The 19,496-nt window shown below is 34.0% G+C and overlaps 2 protein-coding genes across 3 annotated transcripts in view; both read right to left on the bottom strand.

Annotated features, from left to right (window-relative positions):
- The window catches only part of Stg1 (stargazin-like protein), an 810,143-nt gene that overhangs the window by 765,718 nt on the left and 24,929 nt on the right, over positions 1-19,496 (bottom strand). The gene's annotated exons all lie outside the window — the stretch shown is intronic.
- On the bottom strand, positions 573-1,177 carry LOC135123128 (uncharacterized). The gene is made up of 2 exons (XM_064047638.1): positions 1,047-1,177; positions 573-992 (listed from the first exon to the last, which is right to left on the bottom strand). Exons 1-2 carry the CDS (start codon positions 1,157-1,159, stop codon positions 578-580), a joined length of 528 nt encoding a protein of 175 aa, XP_063903708.1. The 5' UTR covers positions 1,160-1,177; the 3' UTR covers positions 573-577.

Here is a 19,496-nt window from a genome sequence, read left to right as displayed (position 1 = left end):
TAAATTGTAGTCGGTTTTTTAGTAAAACTAATTTTTAATCTTCGAACGAGCGGTTTTATTAAAATTCTGTTTAGATACCGTCGTGTCCCGTACTGCTTCCTCCTCACTGCTGCCATCTAGTTGTAGCGCCAAATTTGAAATTTTAAATGTAGGTGACCACAATTCGGCCAATCCTGACATTATGATCGTCCCGATCATATACACAAAGTAAAACATAAGGTACATAACATAATAAGTGACAGAAAACATAAGGTGCTTAAACTTCAGTCACACAAACATCATAAGTTAGTGAAACATAAAATGTTAAAAACATAAGTCACATAAATCCAATACATAATATAACGCCTAAATAACATAATGATAAGACGCACATAAGTATCTAAAGTACATAAATCACATAAGTAATTAGGACACATAAAAATCATAAGGGTATTAGAGATGGATTAGAAAACCCAATCGCTTAAAAGACGCCTTAAAAGACGAACATGTTAGCGTCAAAACTAGAACGAGGTGGAAACAAAACTAAGAAACACAACATTATGAAATAATCAACAAATGAACCTAATCTCTTTGTAACTTATTGAAGCCAAAGCTTCATATTCTCAGGACAACATACTCCCTCAAATGGGATTTGCGTTACTTGGAAACCTTCAACGTCTGTAATCCAATAACGATCATTGCCTAATGACTTCTTGATTTCGTAGGGACCACGATACCTAGGTAAAAGTTTTTTATTAATACCTGGTGTAACATCTATGTTTTTTATCATCACATAATCACCGACATTGTACGGTTTAGGAGGTCTGTGTTTTTGGTCATACATGCGCTTATTGTATGCTTGTAACTTTTCATTCTGAGACTGAGCCTTTTCTCGAACCTCGGCTAAGTCATCTTCTTTGTCAGCTTCAGCGCCCAATAAATTTCTTAAAGGATCGCTAGGATCGTTTTGACTAATACCGAACAATAAAACGGATGGAGAATTACCAGTGGATCTACAAAACGAATTGTTAATAGCAAATTCAACTGTTCCCAAAGCTTTCTCCCACTTGTTTGTTAAAATAGCCAATTTTGACAACATTGGTGTTAAGTCTCGATTGATTCTTTCGATCTGACCGTTTGATTTTGGTGACCCCGTCGCGACTTTAATATGCTGAATCATATGTTCTTGAACAAACTTTTCGAACTCAATAGAGGTAAAACAGGATCCCCGATCGGATACAATACGTAATGGTACACTATAGTGCCTAAAATAATTTTCTAACTGATTGATTACTTCACAAGTTTTGGTGCTCTTGACTGCATACAGTTTTACAAATTTAGTGAAACAATCAATGATCTCAAAAATATATCTTTTACCTGTCGAAGTTTTTTCTAATGGACCATAATGGTCAATATGTATGGTGACAAAGGGTTTATTTCCCTTAGGGATATTGTGTAACTCACTCGGCACAGCGCCACCAATTGGTGAAAAGGTGATACATTTCAAACAATTTCGAACATAATTTTTCACTTTTTCTTTAATACTAGGAAACGAATAGCTGCGTTTTAGATACTCCATAGTTTTGTCCACGCCAATGTGACCGAAATTATCATGACACATAGTTAAGATCTGACTTTCCATCAACGAAGGAACGTAAAATAAAAGCTTTCCTTTGCTCTTTCTATACACTAGTCCATTCCTAAGTTCAAATTTTGTACTTTCGCGGATTTCGAGTTCAGACTTAACCTTTTGAATACTCGAATCTAAATTTTGAGAAATAGCTAAATTTTGTTCCAGTGTATTTTCCTCTAGTACTAAAATATTGTTGGCTCGACTTAAAGCATCAACATGGATCATCCGTGTTCCTGGACGATGTTGCAATTCGTAGTCATAATTTTGTAAAAATAGTGCCCACCTAGAAATTCGAACATTAATATCTTTTTTATTCAGAGTAAGCCTAAAACTATCACAGTCTGTGACAATCGTAAAATGTATACCGAAGAGATATATATGAAATCGTTTAATAGCATAAATAGCGGCTAAACATTCCAATTCAAAGCTATGATATTTAGATTCGGTTTCGGTCGTCCTACGACTAAAATAAAAAACAGGATGAAACTTTCCCGACGACTGTTTTTGAAGTAAAATAGCTCCAAACCCAGATGTGCATGCATCGCAGTGCAACTCTGTTTGGGTATGCGGATCATACACAGCTAAAAGAGGATAAGAAGCTAATTGATTTTTTACTTGTTCAAATGATTCAAGTTCTTTTTCACCAAACCGAAACTCAACATTCTTTTTTAATAAGTCATATAAAGGTTTTGTAAGGACGGAAAACCCATTTATAAATTTTCGAAAATAACTAGCAATACCAACAAACCTATGAACTTCCTTAGCATTTGTAGGAATTGGATACTGCAAAATTGCTTCGACATTTTTCGGATCAGGTCTGATGCCATCATTGTTTACTAGATATCCTAAATACGAAATTTCAAACATAAGAAAAGCACATTTATCAATTCGAAAAAGCAAATTGTGTTGGGAGGCTGCACCAAATACTTCTTTCAAAATATCTAAATGTTCTTCGTAACTGTTGGTCGCTATTAGAATGTCGTCTAAGTACAAAATAATTTTGTTTGCTCGAATTAATTTATTGAAAACTAAATTAATAAATCTGTTAAAAACTCTTGGGGCATTAGTTAACCCAAAAGGCATTCTAAGATATTCAAATTGCCCTAAAGGTGTGATAAAACTAGTAAATTTAATCGACGATTCTGCTACATGAACATGATGGAAACCATCCTTAAGATCAAGGGTCGTAAAATATCTTTTGTTTCGAAGTCGATCCAGATTGTCTTCTATCAAAGGAGTAGGAAAGTTGTCTTTAATAGTAATTTTGTTTAATTCGCGATAATCAACGCAAAGCCTTAAATCACCTGTCTTTTTTCTTACCAGTAAAATTGGACTACAGTAATCAGAGCTACTAGATCTAATAATGCCTCGTTCTAATAGATCATCTAACATGTTTTGTAATTTTTCTTTTTCAGAAAAGGATAAACGCCGTGGTCTAAAAGAGATTGGTTGATTATTCTTAACACAAATGCTCATTTCGTAATTACAATCAATCTTTGGCGAGTCATTACATAAATAAAAATTATCATACACTTCCAAAACTTCCACTTTTTTATCATAATCTAAACAAGGATTGATCTGTACTTCTTTGTTACTTTTTATTTCTTCACCTACCTTAAAATCGACATGTAAAATTTGGTCAAAGTTATTTACTTTCTCAAATTCGTTTGAAATAATTTTTAAATGATCTCCTAACGTAAACGTGAAACCCTTGGTATTGAGAAAATCTCTACCTAATATAGCGTTAAAGGACATGGTGCTATTAGGAACTACATAGAATTTTATGGGTAAAACAGTTTCATTAACAAATACTTCCGTGTTAAAAATACCCAAAATATCAAGCTTCGATTCATTCACACCCACGAAATTTAAATTTGGATTTAGATCTTCATTGAAATTATTTTCGGTGACATACCGAACTTTTACAACTGAAATTGGGCTACCTGTATCGATTAATGAATTCAATTTATAGCTACATTCGGTTTGACAATCATCTTTAACATTAATCTTAACGTTTACCATATAGGGATCTTGTGTCTCGGTTGATATCACATTGGTGGTGTTGTCTTCCTTTTTCTTCCCTGGACAATTCCTCTTCTGATGTTCCTTTGAACCGCAATTGTAACAGGAACCCTTTTCCCTCACCGGAATTGGACAATTTGAGGCGAAATGGCCCACACCATTACAATTATAGCATCTTCTAATTATGTTCTGATTTGGAGGGGTTTTACTACTGCCCTTCGCTCCTACAGACCCCGGAGAATAAGTTCCTTTGTTTTCGTTATGCTTTCGGATACGTTGACCAACAGATTGAGTCGAAGGTGTACGGATCTTTCTAATCTTCTCATAAACTTCAATTTTTTTCTTTAAGTCGACATAAGTTTTAGCTTCATACAACAAAAATTTGTGTTCAGGATCATCGTTGATACCTTGAATGACATATTCGATTACTGACTCCTCTTCAATTTGACCCTTTGAAGCGAGTTCACGCATCTTCAACAAGTATTCCTGGAGAGATTCTTCTTTTTTCATTTTTCTATTATTCAGCATGCGATTCAGTTCAGCAGTGCTCACCTTCTTGGAAAATTCACTCAATAACCTGCGTTTCAAGTCCTTCCATGTACCCAAATTCCTCTGACTTTGGATAAATAACTTAGCAAGCCCAGTTAATGATTTCTTCGCAAAAACTAGTCGTTGCAGTTCCGACCACTTCATAAGTTTAGCGATGTCTTCAAAGTCTGCGACCCAAGTCTCGATTGCATAATTGTCATCACCACTAAAAGTGCGTACGGAATCTTCGATGTCTCTGAAAGACATGGTGAACGTAGGGACTGCTGCCGCGCCTGCTCGACCATCATCACTGTCTACCGGATCATCTTCGTCGTCCTCGTCGTCACTTTCTTGTTCTTGAACAACTCTTTCTTGTGTAAACAGATCAAAATCAGTCAACACTGAACAAATTCTCTCGGCCACTTCTTGGTGAGTACCTGCACAATTCAACCCCAGTAGAAGGCCGACTCCACAAAGTTCTGCGATCGTAAAATTCTGCACTACCTCATCCACTTTCTCATTGAAGTCATCTGATGCGATCTCAAAAGGGAAACCCGTCCATTGACACAGCTTCTTTCTGTTCAACCGACTACCGTCGTCAAAGGCAAGGCCGTATAGCGTACGTACCGATGCATAAGGACCATTCTTAATAGCGTCGTCACACAACTCCACTTCTTGGAGGGTTCTTGCCATCTTCTCCTTTTATGAAAACCGTGATGAGTTGACATAACCTCACATTTCCCACGTGCTTGACTCTTCTACCATTTATCAGTGTAACTATTCCATGAATCAGCACTTTACAAACACAAATCGGACATTGGTCATTCCGATGTTAAGGTCGTTCATCCCACTCCTGAAATTGTAGTCGGTTTTTTAGTAAAACTAATTTTTAATCTTCGAACGAGCGGTTTTATTAAAATTCTGTTTAGATACCGTCGTGTCCCGTACTGTTTCCTCCTCACTGCTGCCATCTAGTTGTAGCGCCAAATTTGAAATTTTAAATGTAGGTGACCACAAAATCAACAAACTGATCTACAGGAAAGTCGATATGGTCTAAATTAAAGTTATTATCAGAGTTAGGCACAGCCGAAGTGATGCTGAATCAATCAGACAAATATTAAAAATTAGGCACGCCGTCAGACGATAAATTTGGCTGGGCGACTGTGCAGTCTCAACCTCAGTGGTGTTTGATGCAATTCAGGGTTTATCTGATCAAGATCATTACGAAAATTGTGATGTTGAACAGTCATTTTTAATTTTTGAAGCATTTTAACATCTAGGAGAACTGAGAAAAACCTAGAAAAAGTAGTCATTGTTGTTAAGAATTCCCGAAGTAGTAGTAGGCCACGACTGCAACAGCGCTGGCGATCGGACGACAATGATCATCATTTCCACGCTGCCGAAGTCTAGTTATTATTATTAAATGCTAAGGAAAAATTCATAAAGGACGGTTGCGGTATATTTATTTTTAACAAAACTCCAATTTTTTTAGGATTATCAATCATGGCATTCTCTGAATGTGCAACAAACGATAAATAGGGTCTACTACCAGCAGTTTTACAATCGTTTCTAAGTTGGGAGAAAATTAAATAATCATTAAATATTTGCTGATTTTATAACGCTTATGAGTAATTCTCTTTAAATTAATTAAATTTCGGACATCTTAAGAAAACCACGCAGGAAAGCGCTTCCTATTTGTATTTAAGACGAACAAACCTATCACATACAAAAAATAAATGCGTGTAAAAAATGGAAACAGCAACATCAACCTAACAATGTTGTACAAATAAACAGAGACAAATTATTTAAAACACATCAAAAATGAGAACTTCGACAATAAATAATTTTAGAAATAAAGGCTTAGAAACCGCACTTTTAGAGAAAAAACTCCAAATATGTTCCGATGTGGGGTTACTTTTCAGTATCAACATAACGATTCCTCCACAAAATCAGAAAAGGAAGCCTGAGTAAGTGGATGAAACAATTAACGAGGCCATCATGAATAGATTGCTGTATTTAAAAAACTAACTCAAGTGCCACGCATTTGTTAAAAAACTTAAAAACCGGTTATTAAATATCGTAAATACTGATAAAAACTTCAAACATATTTGCGCACTTGTACAACCGAACAGTTAGTTCCAGACAAAGTAAATGTGCTGCAAAAAGTGTTGAGGTTAATTTCCTATGTAAAGTATATTATAACGGTTTAAATAAGTATTTAAGGTAGCTCCTCCGTAATATCTATCCCATTATAATGTACGTATATCAACTAGACCTACACATCACAGAAAACGTACATCAATATCCAGACTAAATGGTGACTGCACTTTTATTTCCTACTTTTTCTCTCCAAAGAAATACTGTAATAAAATATCTTAAGGTTTGTTCAAAAGAAGGGTGAAGGATATTATGTAATCAAGAGAACTTACTGCAAAGTTTGATCACAATTAACTGAAGCACGTCTTTCAAAGAGCGCTTCTCACCTTCGCAGTAAAAATATCGTAAACCTCTTTTATCTTCAAAGGTAATCAGTAATCACCAACGATATTGGAGAGAATTGAAAAGTGCACATAAAATTAAGTCTATACTTCTTAAAAATCTGCTAACGTTGTACCACAATACTTATTTTAAACAACAGTAAAACAGCACTAATTGATCCTTCTTGAAAACTGAAAAATCTTACTACTCGACAGTCGCTAATGAGTTAAAAATATAAGCAGTTTAAAAACTTGCTAAATACCTTCTCTAATTAATTAGAAAACATTTGCGTTAAAACAATTGATTCTAGTGGTAATTAAATTAACCCTGATGAAACTTTTACGTATCAAGTTACTCCGAAGGTTTAACGCTAACTGTAAAACTTACATTTTACCCATTTAATTCAAAGGAGTAAGTATGACATAAAAGTGTGCCCGTTCCCTTTTAGTGTAATGATGTTTTGAAGGCAACTGGTAAATGTTGTCAGATAGTAATCGTCACAAATCCTCCATACAAAAATAGAAGCTAAAGCTTTATTAACTGACAACATCTGATACCAACTCGTAGGCAGTTAATCGAATCGTTATAAAACGCATCTGTTAATTAAAAATTAGTCGAAGATTATGTCTACTGAACTAAACATTTTATAAACCTATATTTTTGTCAAGCAATGGACACACGTCAGAGCGGACGTACGTAAACTACTTATTGACCACTTAAATATTCCTTGGGTATACCTCTGCAGAGAAGATTTTCCTTCAGGCGTCCCATATTGCCCTAGGTCCCTCAGGACGTCGGGCACAGGACGGCAAGCCGTGATTGATGTGGTATATGATGCAGTGCGCTAGATCCTTTATTACTAGACCCCGCCAACATCGACGCTTACGGCGGGCGCCGCAAGCACTAAACGCCTCCGACGACTCTGTCGAGACAAAGGAGGCTTAAACAGCTCTTCCATCGGCTTATGAAAGTATAAAGCTTCGCTGTATTTGCGCGTCAACAATGACTTTTCAAAGCGGAGCTTCGTGAAGCAGCCTATTTTGCATACACGCAATTTTACCACTATAGGGAGGTTCTAATTACGACCGTGAATGCTCACGCACCTCTATTAGAGCACCTTGAATTACGGCACTACATCAAAATGACAACACAAAACATATCCCGTGGGAAGGATGTTTTGGGAACGAGAAGGAACGGGAGGAGACGATGAAAGTTTAATGGAAGGATTAGGTAAGAGAATTTTCAGCGGCCGTAAATCTACGACTGAAAATAACCTAGCAAATTCGATAGTTTCTTAATGCAATTTTAGCTCTGAACGAACGAAGTTTATTAAAGACCCAAGGTAACCGGAGAGTGCTTTTAAAATTCACAACTAATCCGCTTATTAGCTGTTGAGCATTGGCTGCTAAATAAATGAAGAATCACCAAAGTAAACAATAGAAAATATGTTATATTTAAAACACAGAGGAGCAAAATTTGGACTTGCTCATCCCCACCTAAAATTCCATGAATTTATCTCAAAATTTTGCCTCGACATTTACATTGCCATAAATTAAGTATATGAAATTTTACAGTCTGTTTTAGAACCAAAATAATGAAGTTTTTTCAAATTGGGCAGTACTAATACTAATTTAATAATTACAGAACATGTATTAAAATTAATGTGCTCCTTTTTTCTAGAAACCTGATTAACACATATTTTTTCTAGAAACCTGATTAACGCATCTTTATTATTGATAATTATAAAAATAAAAAAATAATAGTCAGAACCTTTGATTCGATGGTGGGTTAATTAATAATTTTAGTCCTTTGTTTTGAAGAAACCAACTAATTCAAATCAAACAAACTAATTTCTAACAATCTTTCGATGTATAAACAAAAACACTTGAAGTTAAGCTTGTTGTTATTGCTGAGAGGACTTTTTCCTGTTGGTATTTGCTTTAAATATATTTTACATTGTCCGCACTTGTGTGGTGTCCCCTTGGAATTTGGGCCCCCATGGCGCAGCGGCTGCGGAGGTGTTATTTATGCCGCTAGTTTCTGTTTTATAGAGGTTATCACAAAACGAAAATGGCAAAATCAAAGTTTATCATTTTTTGAAGAAGTGGGATGTGTCGGATTATTTTCGTATTAGAACACGTGTACGACGCGGACCATAATAGGATGTCGAGTTGGACAGCAAGGAGCGCGAACTCGGTGTTGGTGTCGGTGTCGAGGTCACCGAGACCGGTCTGAACCGAATGTGAACACTAGCATGTAACGCCGCGCTATAGAAACAGAGAGAGGAATAAACTATCAAACAATATGAACATGAAACGCCTCAGAGAGTGGTGCTGATTCCGTCTCTTACAACCCCCAGGATGCTGTAAGAGAACACAACATACACCCACTGCCAGAATTCAAAGCGTATCTAGACCGCAACGACCCTCAGGATGCAGAAGTGATGTTCCGATAACTCTCGGAACTCTGTCTGAGTGCAGAAGTTGCTTGACGCTTGACGAATTATTCTTACATCCAGATGTATAGCGGTGAGGCGATTAGTGTGCGGAGGCGTTGACGGGCAGCGCCTCCTGTTCGCAGCGGTAGTAACTAGCAACTCGAGCAAGGTGGAGTGGGAGCGCGAGAGTAACGTGGGCGTGATCGAGAGGGCGCTGTTACAACTATTTAATAAAATGTGTTCGTTTGACTGTTCCAACGACTAAATTAGGTACAACAATTGCTACCGTTTTCACACTCTTTATTACTCACTTAAGAACTAATATTTATATCATTCATCTTAGTCACCATAGGCTACTAATAACTACATTAAATGATCGGGATAAAGATACCGAAGGCGGTAACAGTAATTTGTATTTTAAATCGAATAAGTTATAAATACTGCTCTAGTATTTGTAAATATTTACTTCTTACTTTAGTTGGTAAATAACACATTGTAATTTTTTTATACAATATTATTATAAAAATTAATTATAATATTTCTATATGATAAATAAATAAAAAAGTATATTTTATAATAAACAATAATTGACAATACATAAATATTTACTTTAATTAACCCAATCATCATCATTAATCATCATTTTGTCAAAAAATAGAAATGCACCACAATTTTGGTTTTTATTATTTTTTAAGACAAAATTAATGACTTCACCGCGTATACGTGTTTAATTAATATAAATCGACAACGCAGAGTTAAAACCCAACCATGCGTCCCTGGGTCGACGCACTCTTTTTTTTTATTTTTTACTAATTCTTGTCATTCTTACTACTTATTTGAAAAAAAGCAACTTTGAGAGGTTAGACCTGGTTAGCCCATATACAGCATACGTCATAAACTCTGAAGTCGTATTTGATTAATTATTATTATTTTAAAGTAAAAATGTGCACTTTCTTTAGCGAACATTTCTTATTTAATGAAGTACAGAAGTAGGTATGTTATTTTATAAAATTTATATGCCATATACCATGCAAAATGTTGAAATGGCGTCATCAAATTATTACTGGGGATGATTAGACGTGTTTAGAATGTTTGACTAAGCAATTGTCCAGCAAAATATATTCCTTTACTTGAAGTTTAAACAATCCACCATTTCAAAACGCAGAATGATATTATTATTTCAACAGAATTTCTATCGGCCTTGAAGTCCAATACAACGTGTCCAACTTTTTCGAAACTTTATAAAATTTGACATTTCGAATTTTATTCTATTATGATAACACCTGTGAGTTCAAATAAAGCTATGTGTGTAGTAAGGTAAAGATAGGTGTGTTTTAAGTGAATTTTTCAAATAGGAAATTTCGTGATGATGTCATCAACATTCTAGCAAAAACACGTACGATACGAATATCAATTTGAATAGGCGGAGTGTAGTAATGATAGCTAACAATAACAGTTTTATATTTCCAAATTTTCTGGATAATTAGGTGAGATATTTATGACTTATTAATCAGTAAAACAAATTTCCTAATTCCATATTTTTTTTATCATTTTGTATCAGCAAATTTAAATAAAGTCTCACACACATCGAAATATCAAAGAAAACACTGCATTTTTCTAAGAAACCATAACCTCAGAATAGGAGGCAGAGACGACCGACAGTCACAATTTACGATTCTTTCTACTTATTTGATAACTTTCCAAATTTTTACAGTGCAAAATAATATTTCTTAGCATTCAGGAAAAAACGAAATTTTTTTGGTGCCAAAAAATTAGTTCAGGGTTATTTACACCCCCTGAATTACAGTCCAATGAATTTAACTTCTCCGAAAAATTATAAAACGAAAATAAACCTTATAATTTAGAGTGAAGATATGTATGCTAAGGTACAGGTAAACCAGTCACAGTGTAAGAATAAATGGATATATCGGAGATCTAACTGCAAACCCCCAGACGCGAAGCTAATGCGCTTGCCGTAACCCATGTTTTGTGATATTGAATAATAAAAATTATAGCAACAACAAACCAAATCAAGGCAAATTCATAAACAACAAGTACAAGAATCATCGTACAAAATTTATGACATGTACTAAGCAAAACGTTGAGTTGATGTTATCAAATTGTTGTTTTGCGCGATAGACAGACGGAAACGGGAGACCATTTTTTCGTACTCTAGGCGTCATGAAACGTCGAGAAAACATGAAGTCGCCTGATGGAGTGCTTTTCTTCGTAATTTGTCTTGTCAGTTATCGGTGTTTCATCGGTGTTGCAGGTGTTTCATACAGTGAAGATTGTAGATCATTTTTCATAAGCTTAAATGTTCTTACTTTACCATGTCTATACATATATCGCTGTCTTGAATATTTGGTAAATAATGCTCAGGATTACCGGAAATTAAGCACATATCACAATTACAAAACTAGAAGTGAAGACTTAAGTTATAACTTGCTGAAGCTCACCAAATGTAAGAATGGAACCTCATATTTTTGTATTAAGTTTTATAATGCATTGCCAAAAACATTTAAATCTCTTGAAACGAAAATGCTTTTAATAAATATTAAAAAGTACTTACTTCACAAGGCCTTTTACTCTGTTGATGAGTACTTACTTCATAAATTTGAACGCGTTTATTAAAGTTGCTTTATTATATTTTACATTAAGTGCTGGGGATTTATAACAATTAATACAATCATTGTTATATAGATTTAATTAGTATAGTATCATCTTACTTGTATTATTATCTAAATTTCTTAATTATCTATGCTTTTGGACGTGTGTAAATACATTTGTAGAATGACACCAATAAACTCTATCTATCTATCTATCTATCTATCTATCTATCTATCTATCTATCTATCTATCTATCTATCTATCTATCTATCATTGTTGGAGCAACTATTGTTACAATAGACCAGTTACATATTAAACAAATGCTATAATAAATTCCCACAACTTAACCGTGGAAAAAAAAAATACATGTAACGTATCAACGTTGCGTTTCTATTATATTCCAGAAGTCTCTCAACCCTTCCCAACGTATTCAGGGCTTATCGACCCTTTTTCCTTTACATTTTTTCACTTTCAATTGGTGTCAAACATGTTTCACTATTCTTGCGTCTTTTGTATAAAAAAAACATGTACTTTTATCGGCAAAATTAACAATTTTTTTTTCAAACTCGCTTAACCAAGAACAATGGAGCAACAAACCTGTTATCCAGAGAGAAATTTTTATTTTTCGAAAAAAAAAAATTACCCTGGAAAACATAGTAAGCAACTCAACGAGCCCCCGGCGCCGCCATTACGTGGGTATTATTAAACACTGAAAGTTAAAAATTATGTGGGATAAAAGCTTCAGATTTTATAAAATTTATCGTCCAGATTAACCGTCCAAAACAGTAACGCGTCCATGTCGAAAGTTGATTCCATAAACACACTTAACTTCGAAAATATTAGTGAGGCAGCATTCAGCGAATTATTACGGTTTAGACAACGCCTGAAGAATTCGCAAAAATATTAGACAAGAGATCTTGCAACATGTAAACGAAGCAACGATACAGTTATAAAAAATTCATTAATGTATCATAGTTTGATCACCTATACTCCTCCATTGCCTTTGAACGCCATACTTATTACGAAAACACGCTTAACTATAGTTTATACTTGGTCTGACGCGGAGTGCGAGGAAATCGGGTGGACGGTCAAAGACGTGTTGCAAAAAGTATAAATGCATTGATAAAGCAGAAGGTAGAAGGGTGTGCCGCTTTTAGTGCGTTTTCTCCAATTTGGATTTTTTGCGAAAATATGGATGCCTAAGGTAAAAAATTAAAGCGGATTAATAAACTACAAGTGTGATATTTCTGAAGTTGAAATTGAATTTTAAGACTGTAAAAGCAAGTAACAATTGAAGGAAAGGAAAAAATGTCCTTGAAAACGGAAGTTCATCACGAAGGCTCTTAGATTTCAGCAAGGCTTTTATTGAGTAACTTTCGATTTCCTGCTACGAAAACAAACTACATTACTATAATTTCAAACCACCGACAATATCTGATCTCACCTGACCTGACCTGACCTGACATGACATGACCCGACCTTACCTTACCCGAGCTGACCTGACCCGACCTGACTTGGAGTGGGATTTTGTTTCTACCGATACGATACGAAGCGATAACGAAGCGATAAATGACAAAGACGAAAATCTAAATTTCAGATGTGAAAGAAAAAAACGACCACATTTTATCGGTACTGATATTTTATCGTTATAGAAACAAAATCCCACCCCTGACCTGATACGAAAACTGTATTACTATAATTTCAGACCACCGAGAATATCTGATTATGAGTTAACTACTGTCAAAAACAAAAGAACAAAAAAGAGAAATCAGGTACTAATTCCGTTAATTATGCGATTCGTCATGGGTCCATTTTGGGACCAATATTGTTTTTATTATACGCAGAGTAGTTCAGCTAAGATAATCCATCTGAGCCTTTTCTGTCGGTGACCCAAAATACCAATTACAGTTGTTTCTGCATTTCAACAAATATTTTAAAAATTATTTGGATCTGAGGGTGTGACGCTGGTAAAAATGTCAGTGTGAAATTGTTGTCATTTTGACAGTAGTTAAAAATGTCGATGCATTCTTACAGTAATTTAAACGGAGTATATTATCTAAATTTCTATTATCTTATCGCGAAGACTAAAAATTTATCAGAGCTCAAAATTGACAAATAGAATTATTGCGAAAGTCAAAATTAACTATTAGGTAACTAGAAAAGTAAAATATAAAAAGAGTTACATATGAGATATGTATCTTGTGTTGCATTGAAGTAATTATTATTATTATTATAATGCTCATCCTGTAGAATATACAGTGAATCTTTTTAAAAATGTTAACTTTTGTTACTGTGAAAACCCAGAGATTTTTGCGGTGAAAATAGCCTTAGGGTTCTACTTTAATTTCCTACCACTTTTTCCAGCAAATTATTAATTTGTGCTTTAAAAAATAAAAATTATTTTGTTTATTTGTTAGTATTTAAAGTTTTTTCATTCGCAAATTATGACCCAAGTGACGCCACCGTTGTTGAATCAGTTAGAGCGAATATGGAATTTGGATTGCTGAGCAACAGTATCGATGACTCGGGTGTTGTGATGTCACAGTGCTTTATTTATAATTGTTGGTAAACCTTAACCGCTAATAATTATTTACCAAAACAGTTGTTGCACAAATGTTCTAATAAATTGGTTTTTCATTACCGAAAGTAAAAACTGCCTTTTGTGTTATATTTCTTTAACCCCTTTGTTTGTAAAATCCAAAACTATGTATTTCCAATCCATTAATTATTTTTTCTCCCTTGGAGGCGAAAACATCGTGTAAATACCGAAATGGAATTTTGATTAGAGCGCGAATGACTGACACTCATTTCAATTAGGAAACAAATAAAAGCAAATAAAATGCAATAAAAAGTTTTCAATCCGCTCCACCGTGAGGATGTTTACAACTGTTGCACCCAAAAAGAAAACCGAATCCATTTATTTTTTCACTCCTATCACACACATTCAAGGCTTTGACACGACCGCTGTCAGAGTTCTTGCATTCAGATGACCCGTATCGTCCATTACTAGCAATTTGTACGATCCGCAGCAATAAAGGGTTGTAAATCACCCTGACTCGTCAAATATTAAAACCCTTTGCCATTCGGACAGCAACAAACAATTACAGACCTGTACGAGCGGAATTAATAAAGGGTAGTACGCCACAAAATGTCCTCCAAATCATCCTACGGTTTCAATTTCCATCGATGGACGACTGCCTAATTTGCCAAATGAAAAAGAACAGAAATCAACACATGAATTACTAACGCAGGTAGACGACGAATGACGTAAACTTAAATAATTAAAAAAGTTTTTCTGCTCCGGGGAGACTTAGATGCGTACGTAAAATTTTAAGCTAATTCAAACCATAAACACTAAACGTTTTTGTTAAACTGGAGAGTGTAAATTGAGCATTAAATATTAAGAACTGCGTTTAAATAAGGGTTTCAGACTCTTCTACTTGGCGCATTAGAGCGACTTTATTACGGTTATTTTATGTCTCTTGAGGCCGAAGCACTGATGAATTTTTTCGTTTACCATTATTTCGTGGAAATTCTTTCGAGATTATTTTTATGTCACTGTAAATTATTTCGTTAATATTTTACGCCGAAACCTTGATGGTAAAATCAAACGCTTCCAGACGATGCTGAAAGTTTTTTACCGAAATTATAATAATTTCTTTTTAAGTTCGTATCCAAACACCAACATTATAATTAGCTTAAAAACACCTTCTGACTTATTGTTGGCATAAGAGCTTTAGTGGTAGATACAACACTGATTATTTTTCTAATTTTAATTAATTAATTTTTGTAGCGAAAAGACTGAATTTTCCAACACGAAACTCCCGCAAACAATTTTGTTCGTTGCCGTAGGCGAAAATCAACATTTTTTTGCAGCAAAGCATCGAAATAACAGTGAATTTCCCTTTATGTATAGTTCATCAAAGATAAATAATATGTGTGGGGCTAAATTCCCTCAGGGTCTTTTAATCGAACCACACTAATTGATTAGCGAAACGTCCCCAAAGAATAGAAAAAAACATTTTTGGGGTAAGTACGCAATGTCAACAGTTTGATATGATTAATCATTTGACAGTGTACGGTGTTTTTGAAATACATGTACAAAACAATATTGGTAATGGGTTTTGATGTTATTTTAATACTCTTCTCGTTTTTGAGATAAAAGTCATTGACATTTTACTCAAAAGATCGGCTTTGGGGTTGGACAATTTAAAAAAAAAAAATTTTTAAAAATAGATAGTGGGAAATCGAGTTTTAATATTAAAATTTTTACAATATTGCCGACGTTTCGGACATCCAATTTTATCCTTTATCAAGGCTACAAAAAACTTAATTTCCTAGCTATTGTAGGTACAATTTAAATTTTGTCACTATTAAATTTTAACATTCTACAACACCTTATCTAAAATTGTGAAACAATATAACAATAATAACAGTTGTAACATTAAAAGCGAAATATAACAAATGTCTAAATCTAAAAATTGCAATTAATGTTTCAGATAGTGGCCATGTTACAAAGAAAGCACCTAAAGGTTTGCCCTTTGTACAATTAAAGTTATATCGCAGTACTTTTTGTGCATAAAATTTGATCTGTAATGCAAATGAAAATATTAACGATGAATTGTAATATCATAATTGACAACATTTGACTCTAATTAATTTAAATACGACACATATTGCTTTGTCTTTATTTAAGTAAGTATATCTTATTTTCCGTTACCCATGTTTTCAATTTTTGATATATATTCTTTGGAGAATTATTTCCTATATACCACTATTTAGTTGCAAGTTTTTTGCTTTCATTAAAATGTTGGCGTCATCTGCACAACCTACTAATTTACTGCTAGGATGTGTAATATACTAAAAAAAAGTAAGAGTGTTATTTATGTAATTAGGCAGAGCATGGGTCTCAATACTGAACCTTGCGGCGCACCAAGGGCGCAAATAAGTGATAGGATGATGTAGATCTGCATGAAGGTGAGAGTGATGCGGAAATTCTCACAGTTGAAATAGTGGGATAACCTTATCTCTCTAACTAAACAAATGTTACTAGTTTTGAGCTAACTATTGTAATTTTCCCATGCTTAAGCTGGCCTTATTAGAAACCATTGCTACTACGAGTCTTTAGAAATATATACCACCACATATTTTTTTATGAATCTGGTGTCCAAGTCAACTTTGTTGGTTACCCAAATACCTAAATTATATGTTCCTATTTGTATGTATTCAACTGAAACAGATTCAAAAATTTATATATCGCTATCACTTCAATCATTTCATTAATGAAATGGTCAAAAACAGTCCATTCCCAGCTCGAGAAAGCTACTTACATTTGGCATTTTAACATTACTTTGGCAAAAATAAGACTTCTGTCTTCCTAGTTAAAAGAAATTAAAAGGGCCTGATTACCCACACACCTTATGTTTTTGTTCTCATTCATTATTCTAACAGGCTTCAACGTTTGAATCACAACCTCGTAGTTCCATAATTCACAATGCCACTTTCAATATTTCTCCAAAATGGGCAAAATAGTATATTATACACCAAGGTAGTGAAGACAATCATTATAGACCGAACGCAGATTAGAACCCGAAACGCGAAGCTCCAAGGTTATAAGTTTGAGGTCTATAATGGTCTTCACTACCGTGGGGTATATACTATTTTTTTCACTAGTAGCGCACTACCAAATAAATTTGATTTTTTTTTTAATTATTAAAACTAACATAACGTCACTAACATCACCTATAACCTAGGTAATTTCTGATGCTTTCCGTCATTATTTTTCGACGTTTGAAAAATTGGTTTGTAACAAGGTTTGTAATTTCAAATTGTGAATTAATTTATGTATTTTTTTTTATAGAAAATATGTCAGATAGAGAGCTATATAACCCCTTCCGAGATGCTGTTATGGCAGTAGGCACTTTTACATACCTCGTGAAAAAAAATCAAAAATTTGGTAATAATGTCCAAGTTTCGTTTGTCAAGCATTACATAACCTCAATATTTATTATAGCCCTTGGTCAATAATAACTTCACTTCCATTATTAACCTTGGTCAAATTTAATTATCATTATTGACTTTGGAAAACGAATTCACAACTCACAGACAAGAATGATAATGTTGCATTTTTACCCTACTAGTGAAAAAAAATACTTATTCCAATCAACCAATTTTTCCAAATTTACACTGGGGACTGGATGGATCTAAATGACCTATAATGTACTTCATCACTACAAAAGCAGCCAAAATATGCTCAGAAGGCAAAAAAGACTCACACTAGCTTCCTCCCTGCTATGACGTGGTCGACTAGAACAAACTGATACTCCTTTCAAATACAGTTATTTCTTTTATGAATTATGATTTATTAGTAAAATCTGTCTTAGAGAGTTGTCACAATTGCTAAGAAAAATTTCTCGTAATACTGTCCGTCTGTCTGTCCGTCCAACTGTCCGTCTGTCTGCCCTCCCGATTATTATTAGACAGATAGTTTTGTATTTGTGTTAGGAATATCATGTAGATGGTAAAACGCTAACCAAAATTTGTCAAATCATCCCCACTAATTATGTGATGACGTCACTTCAAAATTGTATATAGTAAATGGATTTTAATATAAAATAACATAAGAAAAAAAATCAAAATTATGAAAAAACATTTTACAATTTAAATAAAGTTGTGATAAGCATGATAAATTTTTAATCAAAATATATGTAGGTACTTATCCCCTTCAAAAAATTGATGACGTCAATTAAAAATTTTGTCTAATAAATCCGGTCTAAAATATCCAAAATATAACTAGTTTATGCTTGTGTTTTATTATACCGTTGATGTTTTTTAATTTGCTTATACAGGGTGACTCAAAAAAATTAATGAATATCATAGGCATGGTAATTTGTTTATCAAAATGTATGTGCTCATCCCCCCTAAAAAATTTATGACGTCACCCCAAAATTTAGCTGAATAAATCCTATGTAAAATGTGCAAAATATGATGAGTCTGTACTTGTGATTTATCATTCCATTCATATTTTTTGAATTTGCGTATACAGGGTGACTCAAAAAATATCATTGTATTTCAGGCGCGAGGGAAGTTCTGTCGAAACAACTTTTTCAAAAAACTTCAAAAAAATTAATGAATGCGTAAATTTATTTAATCAGAAACTGCGAAACAGAATGTTTTGAAATATTGGAGATGTTTTAAAGTTATCATAAGCGTAGTAAATTTTCGTTCAAAATGTATTTGCTTATCCCCTCCCCCAAAATTGATGACATCAACTCAAAAATTTGCCGAATAAATACTGATCTTAAATGTGCAAAATATAATTTGTCTATAAATTAAATTAAAACTAAATTAAATCAGAAATCAGAAAGTGCTCACTCTATTTTCCCAGAAAATTTTGGAAATACAATACGGTTGTTTTTAGTTTTACACTGCACTGATCCAAGTTGATATACGTGTCTTTGCAAAAATGTCGATGACGTCATCACAAAATTCGTTTTTGCAGATGTTAGGGAAAATGTTGTTACAATTTTTTTTTTAATTTGGATGTTTCGGATATGAACAACATGAATTCATAAACTATACAAGTGTAGGACTACGTTATTTTATGCAATTTAAACCCCATTTGCTATGTACCATTTTGAGATGACGTCATCATATTTTTGATGGGGATGACTAGACAAAATCCACACGAACGGCCGACAGACAGACGGAACCGGAGATCCATTTTTTCGTGCTCTAAAGGTCACGATCCATCGAGAAAATATGAAAGTAACCAGTCGTTCGAAGAACTCGATTACAATACTTCGCTTA

The sequence above is a fragment of the Zophobas morio genome, unplaced genomic scaffold (genome assembly GCF_036711695.1).
Source record: "Zophobas morio isolate AGI-343-1 ecotype UQ-CSIRO unplaced genomic scaffold, CSIRO_AGI_Zmor_V1 ptg000006l, whole genome shotgun sequence".
Lineage (NCBI taxonomy): Eukaryota > Metazoa > Arthropoda > Insecta > Coleoptera > Tenebrionidae > Zophobas > Zophobas morio.
The sequence above is the reverse complement of the archived record's forward strand: the minus strand, read 5'-3'. Positions and strand labels throughout refer to the sequence as shown.

Bases quoted from the DNA above. Each gene is read 5' to 3' on its own strand.
- LOC135123128 (XM_064047638.1), bottom strand. From the start codon at position 1,159: ATGATTCAGCATATTAAAGTCGCGACGGGGTCACCAAAATCAAACGGT. The intron at 993-1,046 runs GTGGGAGAAAGC...TTCGTTTTGTAG, and splicing joins TTGGCTATTTTAACAAACAA to ATCCACTGGTAATTCTCCAT.